This window comes from Solanum tuberosum, unplaced genomic scaffold (genome assembly GCF_000226075.1).
Source record: "Solanum tuberosum cultivar DM 1-3 516 R44 unplaced genomic scaffold, SolTub_3.0 scf00349, whole genome shotgun sequence".
Classification (NCBI taxonomy): domain Eukaryota; kingdom Viridiplantae; phylum Streptophyta; class Magnoliopsida; order Solanales; family Solanaceae; genus Solanum; species Solanum tuberosum.
The window spans coordinates 398,224-405,626 of record NW_006239271.1 but is presented as its reverse complement, the minus strand read 5'-3'; the positions used below and the strand labels follow the sequence as shown (position 1 = coordinate 405,626).

The 7,403-nt window shown below is 35.9% G+C and overlaps 1 protein-coding gene across 2 annotated transcripts in view; it reads right to left on the bottom strand.

Annotated features, from left to right (window-relative positions):
- Positions 1 to 373: 373 nt before the first annotated feature.
- LOC102603575 (phosphoglycolate phosphatase) overlaps positions 374 to 7,403 on the bottom strand; it is an 11,773-nt gene continuing 4,743 nt past the window's right edge. Inside the window, exons 3-11 of one of the 2 annotated variants that reach the window (XM_006361248.2) lie at positions 4,998 to 5,066; positions 4,786 to 4,890; positions 3,683 to 3,737; positions 2,606 to 2,679; positions 2,123 to 2,206; positions 1,906 to 2,046; positions 1,750 to 1,815; positions 1,223 to 1,332; positions 374 to 929 (exon numbers count right to left, since the gene is read on the bottom strand). In XM_006361248.2, the coding sequence (XP_006361310.1) occupies positions 761 to 929; positions 1,223 to 1,332; positions 1,750 to 1,815; positions 1,906 to 2,046; positions 2,123 to 2,206; positions 2,606 to 2,679; positions 3,683 to 3,737; positions 4,786 to 4,890; positions 4,998 to 5,066 (873 nt within the window). In that variant the 3' untranslated portion in view covers positions 374 to 760. The remainder of the gene's footprint in view (positions 930 to 1,222; positions 1,333 to 1,749; positions 1,816 to 1,905; positions 2,047 to 2,122; positions 2,207 to 2,605; positions 2,680 to 3,682; positions 3,738 to 4,785; positions 4,891 to 4,997; positions 5,067 to 7,403) is intronic. The other variant, XM_006361249.2, reaches the window with a different exon arrangement.

Genomic DNA, 7,403 nt, shown 5'->3' with positions numbered 1-7,403 from the left:
ATTTCTTGTCAAGTCAAACTACATTACATAAAATGAGACAGAGTATAAAAAGTCGTATATATAAGAAAAAAACAACTTTAAGACTATTCACAAAAGAAAATTTGGACACAGGGAACTTCTAAAAGAGTAATAAATTAAGAAGGATAAGTGTAAAAAATAAAAACTTGAGACTGCCTCACAAATGTTTCTTTAATACAAATACAAAGTGTCCCTCCAAGGAAAAACTTCAAACTTGAATCTCTTTGCCTTGAAAAAGAAACTCAAACTAATACTGAAAACTGCAAGTCTTCAAGTATCAAACTGGTAATGCTGAGACGCTACTTATTCTGTCATCAGAAAATCATAAATAGGAACATAACCCCGAAGCGACAAGTCGAACAATCAATAATTTCATTCAAAACTGGAATGTAAAAGAACAGAAGTTACAATCTTTTCATATATATATATATATACTTGGCAGAAATTACAATATTGCAGTTGTGACATGGATCGTAATTCCACCACCACTGCTGGTAGATATCAGTTTGAATTAACGGCTTGATCACACGAACAAACAGAAACCCCAAAAGAAAAAAGAGAGAAAAGAAGACGAGAAACGGATTTCTGAGTTTCAGATTACCTCAAGGGAAATCATCTTCTACCAGCTCTATTTATCTAAAGAATGAATGAAGGCAAGGGACGGCAAGACCTACAGATTCTAACACTAAGAGAGCATTTACAAGTAGGAAAATGAGGTGCTAGACTGTTGTACCAAACTGGTTCAGAAAATGGTGTCAATTGTGAGCTTCCTTCTGCGCGGTGCTTTTTCTGCTATTTGTTTCTCTAGGTCCATAAAGTTGGAGCCTTTATGTGCAAATAATCTCCTGAGATTTATCACAGAAAGCTCACTGAAGGTACCTACAGCAAGGTCAGCTTGCCCTAAATCGTACCTGCAAGTTTCAAACTCCTAAATAAAAATTTGCAAGCAGAAGCAGTGACATGCTTTCTGCATTTGAAGAAAATAAAAAAAGCAAGAAAATCCAAAACTTCTGTCAATATATCAACACTTCAAACAGATATTGAAGAAAGCACCTAGTCCTAAACCCACCCCCTAGAGGGAGGAAGGGTCTGGGACACCTTTTTGGCAGCAAAGAACATTTTGTGTCCAAACATGATACAATAAGACAGTTCAAATCAAGAGCTTCAACAATACGGGGAAAAACCAGAAAACAGTAATACATACGCTGGGTGAGCACCAATAAGTGCCACAGCCATCATTGTACAGTTGTGAGCAGCAGTTATGCCCCTAGGGTCGTCCTCAAACACCACACACTTTGATGGCTTTCTGTCCAGCTGCAGAATTTTGTTTTTGCAATAGGTAAGATCCAACAAAACCAAGAGAGTTCAAAAGAAGGTTAGTGTTTTGGTCTATGCTTAAAAAGCATAGAGGAAAGAGTAGAGAGTGTATAGTTAATCTATCATTTAAGTGGTGTAGCAGGTCAATATTGCTAGGATTTAGCATTCAATGCAGATGTAAGTATAAACAAAAAACTGGAACTGACACACCTTATTAAAGAGAAATTTAAGCATTTTTAGTTCACACACCACACTTCTAGATATTATTCTCCCTCATATGCAAGTAAGAAATAAAATGTGCTATAAGCAGCCACCATCCCCAAAGAATCCAAACAGTATGTTTAATATGGTTTTAGTATTCTTAACGTGTTAGAAATGCACCAGTCCAACACTCAAAATACACTTCAGCCTTACCTTCACAGCTGCAGAAAGAAATCTATGTGCTATAGACTCCATTCCGTCCTCCTCTGTCACAATTGCCTGAATCAACAGCATGATGATCAACAACATGCACATGTTAATAGCCGACCAGATTGTAGATATTATCTCTAAGAGAATGTAATTAACTACCTGGAAGTACTTCATGAGTCCCATGCGCTCTAAGGCTTCAACCATATTTCTGCGATCAAAACTTGACACAACAGCGCAAGGGATACGAGCAGTTGATACGGCATCCAGCCATTCTTTCAACCCTTCAATTGGCTCTGAAATCTAAAAAGAGGAGAGTTATAGTGATGTTTTTGAGTTCATTGAAAAACACAGCATCCACTCTGCATAAATGCATTACTTTGAGAAGCTTGTCATGATAGAGTTGGGAAAGCCTCATCTTCAATCGATCCTGATCAGCTTCATTCTTCTCCTTTGGCAGCGCCTATAATTGCATAGGATTTCTCAAAAATAGACATTTTAATAAGACATTGATTATATAAGAGAAGATTTCTACAAAACTAGATAACGATCAATACTATTTTTCATCTCAGTGATTTTCTATAGAGAAATGTGTATTTTGCCACCCAAAAAAGTCCTAAAAGCAAACTCAAACCTGATAGTCCACTATTTCTCCAATCAAAAAGGCATGCACACCGACTCATATGCATATAGTGTATAGAGGCAAATATCTCAGAGAATTTAACAATTATTTATTTAACAAAAGAGTAAAAAAGATTACAGGCCACAGACTTGGACAAAAATTAAGGAAGAGGACACTATCCACACTCATTGTTCAAATAAAAATAGGTAGTCATGACTTGTATGATCATATACTCCTAACCTTATGCAGAATATGATCAGCAGTTGCATTAAGTAACAGCCGCTGCACACTATCATCTTCAGGAAGCTCTAATCCTGCACATAACCAAATGATAAATAGCTTATATAATTTAACAAAATAAAGTCAAAACTAAAAGCATCAGTAATGAGCATCTACAAATTGAGGAAAGTAGTCAATTGTCTTTTATAGGTTAGATGGTCATTCTTTAGCTAGTTCTTATCTCTCATAAACTGCAAAGATTAGTTTTACAGTATAACCTTCACAATTATTTAAAATTGCAAACTTACGGGTCTTTAAGATTGTGCTTCTTGTATGATTGCAGACCATAAGTTTCTTACGATGGCTCATTTTCCATGGGATGAACATTGAGACGGCTCACCATTGGATGTAAATTTTTTATTTTTTTTTGGGGGGGGGAGGAGGTAGCCAGTAGATTAATCACTCTTTGGCCCCTGATCAAGGATTCCATTCAGCCCATCCCGGGAGATAAACCCATTAGTAAAAGTCAACATCACCCTGATCTCTGATATATGTGAATTTGGATTTATGAATCTCATTACAAGTTGAAAAAAATATCAGTTACCACTCTCACTGTCTCAAATATATATGGAGATACTAAAAAGAACAAATAAGATCCAGATCATGTTAGATGACATGTCACTGGGACTCCAGATGTATATGTGTATTGGCAGCAGACAGCTAAATCCTATCACATTCCCCATTTTCTTCTTTTCTTTTAGGGGCCCAACAAAACTTCAGAAACTTAAAACTCATTTCCCACTCAAGGATGTTTCATTTTATAAATGAAGAGCAAATATTTTACTGTACGACCAATAAGAAACAAATGTATGATTCTCAAAATTTTGTTGCACCTGTGTTGGATCCACCAAAAAACGCACTACTTTTGGAGGATCCGACATGCACCCATCGATATTTTAGAAGAGTCAGAGCAACACAGGTAATTTCAATCCCACTCGGATTGGCTTATGCTATACAGCTGAAATAATATTGATATTTGCATGCAACCCAAGTGAAGAAGTTTAATTACTAAGCCAGAAAAATCGGCAAGTCACTCACCTTCTTCAGAGGCAAGTTGATTCCAGGCATCCAACTTCAGAGCTCGAGAATCTGCCTGAGAAGTAGGATGTGGAAGTACATTGTCAGCAAATAATTGAGTGTTATGACTTCCACTCAAGTAGAAGAAAGAACTCAGCAACACAATTGCTTGCGAGCTTCATTATTGGAGCATCAATATCTACCACATCTTTCAATTATCTTCAGCAACATTTCTAGAGGAAAACATTATCTTATCTCCCACTCCCCCCCCCCCCCCCCCCCCCCCAACCAACCAACAAACATATCAATTATCAATATCCAGATATGTGATTAAGATATACATTGTACGTATCCGTATAATTCTCTTTTCTCTTCTATCAAATTCTTTTTTCTTAACATGAACCCAAGTTTTTGTTGCCTTTTGCCTGAGTTCCAGTCCATGCACCCAATACTAAGTCTAATACAAAACAAGCCACCTCTCCTCTTTAGGATTCATATCATGAAGCATCAACTTGTTTGGAACTGGACATTGGTGTTGTTGTTGTTATCTTAAAGCATCAATTCCTAGGGTGAGTGACGAAACACCATAATTTGGGGATCTTGTACTTCTATTGCAGTTTATTCCAATTCATAAATGTATTTAGAGGAAAGTTCCTTGACATATATATGCACACACACACACATAGTGAGAGAGACACACACACATAGGAAGAGAGAGAGAGAGAGAGAGAGAGAAGTTCTTTAATCTGTCTTTCACACCTAATTGTTAAAAAAAGGTCTCCCATATAAGAACCAAATTGGAGAGCAGGAAAAAAGATGCACAAACAAAGACTTTGAGTTTGTAAGGCAAAGTCATCAAAGATTCAGACATTGGGCCTGAATGTAACAAAACCAGCACCCTTCAAGAATTCCTTATAAGCATGCAATTTTAGACACGAATAAGAAACACAAACATAGGGCAAACCAACAATAGAAGATCACTTCCTTTTATATGGACATAATCAATTGTCAGCCAGGCTTCAGAGACCACTTCACTTATACAGTTGATCACAAATCAAGTAACAGTTCACGAATCAGGTAACCTCTCTTAAATTAGACCAGATGGTCAAAGATTCAGGTCTTACCACCACATTATCCCAAGAGAAAATGAGGCCATAAGCTTCATCAGGCTTCATTGCATAACGGATTCTTCGCAGGAAACCCTCTTGCAGTCTATCATTTAAAAAATCCTAAATGCAAAAAAAGGAACTCCTTGAGTACAGATATGTTGCCTTGTAGCACCAAAAGGCACAAAGATTCAAAAACCCTGTTACAAAATCTGAACTTCTGGTCTTACCACATCAACTTTGAGCAGTCCATTGGGTCTAAATGTCTCGAAACCTTCTCCGTATTCGGCACCAATTGCCTACAAAACCCAATAAATACAAACAAACACCTTATCAGTCCCATTTTGAACAACAAAATCACTATTTGGAAGTCAAAGAGTGTTCTTTCAAACATTTTTCTAAAAGTTTTAAACTATAAATACAGCAACTTAGTGTTTTTTATGGTAATATTGGATAGCAGGGTATGGAGCAGAACTTTGGTTGAAACAGGGCACTACTCCACCCTAAAACGAGAGTCTGTTCAAGAGTTTTTCTCATGGTTTCTCATTGGAGTTTATGCTCCTCACATTAGAAGTGAGAAACTTGAATGTTGGGAGGAAGTGGCAGCAATCGAGGAGCTACGTGGGGGGCCATGGATTGGCTGTGGTGATTTCAATACTGTTAGGTACATGGATGACAGGAGAGGTTGCATCAGGATCACAAATGTAATGTCAGACTTCTCTAGATGGATTGAAGACATGTTACTCCATGACCCCCCCCCCCCCTTTTAAATGGAGGAAAGTTTACATGGTTTAGGGGAGTAAGTCATAGGAGTGCTGCTAGGCTGAATAGATTCTTATATTCTATGGGGGAGGAGACCTTCAAGAATATCAAACAAAGCATTCTTCCCAGAATTGTTTCCAACCATAACCCTATCATACTTGAATGTGGAAACTGGAGAAGAGGAAATCTAGTTTTGAATTTGAAAATTGGTGGCTTAAGCATGAGCTGGCAGAGCTTGACTTAGTTCAAGATAACAGGGTCTTGACTGAAAACGAAATGGTAGTGAGAGCCACAATTCTAGTGGAACTGGAGGTACTAGCTAAAAAAGAAGAGTCAACTTGGACGCAGCATGGGGATAATAACACCAGATTTTATGCACACGAGGTACAACAATATTGATAGGCTTGTGGCACATAGGGTGGAAATTAAAGAATTTGAAGAGGTCAAATGAATATGATAGAATTTTACAACAAACTTTACACAGAACCAGAACCGTGAAGACCAAACTTTGAGATGATTTGTTCCAAGATCACCCAAGAGGAACAAGATTGGTTGCAGAGACCTTTCTCAGAACTAGAAATGCTCCAAGTTGTAAAGCAGTGTGATAAGTGACAAAACACCCGGACCTGATGACTTCACTGTACAATTCTTCAAAGAGTGTTGGTGCATTCTGAAGGAGACTTGGGCCTCATTTGTTTCCATTAAGATTAAGATGTCTGAATCTGAATACACATCTGAATATTAAGATGTGCATTAAGATCTAAATGTGTAAATCTGAATATTAAGATGTTGTCTCTGAATCTAAATACTGAATTATTGGGACTGTTTGTTTTCAATATCTGAATGTACATAAGAAATTAAACGCTATATCAATAAAATATTATAAAAACCTCATTTTAGTGAAATAGTTTTTTTTTATATATAGAAAATAATATTTTGAACATTTTTATCGTAACAAGTTAATATGAATCTTTTAAGAATTTAACATTAAGTTACATCATTAATATGACTATTCTTTGCACTACAAAAACTTTGAGAATCTAATATAATGCAATGTAAAATAGTTTATATAGAGTAGTAATATAATGTTTATGGAAACTTTTTTTTTATAATGGACATTTGTTATTGTTATCGATCAAATAATTAATACTTTCTTATTTTCTGAAACCGTGCTAAATATTATATCATGGGAGTGCTTATCAATTCAAATATATTGATTAATTTATGAAAGTAAAAGACGTATATTGAGTTAATAAGAATAAAGGAAATTATAACGGTAAGCATGTAATTAACATTAATTAAATAAGAAAATAACTTTTATGAATTGTTGTGATGTAGTTGAATTAAGATAGGAGTCTTATTTTTGAGTCTGAATGGTGTTAAGAGTGTGTTACAGATCTGATTCATTCAGATATATTCAGACCCATTAACAGGCTTATAAGGAAATAAAATAAACAAACTTAATAAACTGAATCTGAATAATTAAGATTCAGTCCTCAAAAACAAACACACTGAATGAGGCGAATCTAAATGATTAAGATTCAGACCCCTATTATAAGTGCAAACAAATGAGGTCTTAATGCATACCATTCAGAACTTTCTTCAAATGAAAGCTTTTGAGAAGTCATTAAATGCCACTTTCATAGCACTCATGCCAAAGAAGGAAGGAGCAGAAGAGCTTAGGAATCTCAAGCCAATTAGTCTGATAGGAGGAGTCTACAAGATCATCTCCAAGCTTATCACTGAAACGTTAAAAGCTATCATGGGAAAGCTAATGAATGAACATCAAATGGATTTTCTAAAGGGTAGATGTTAGAATATGAATAGGTTTATACAATCCTATTAGAATAGGAATAGGTTTATACAATCCTATT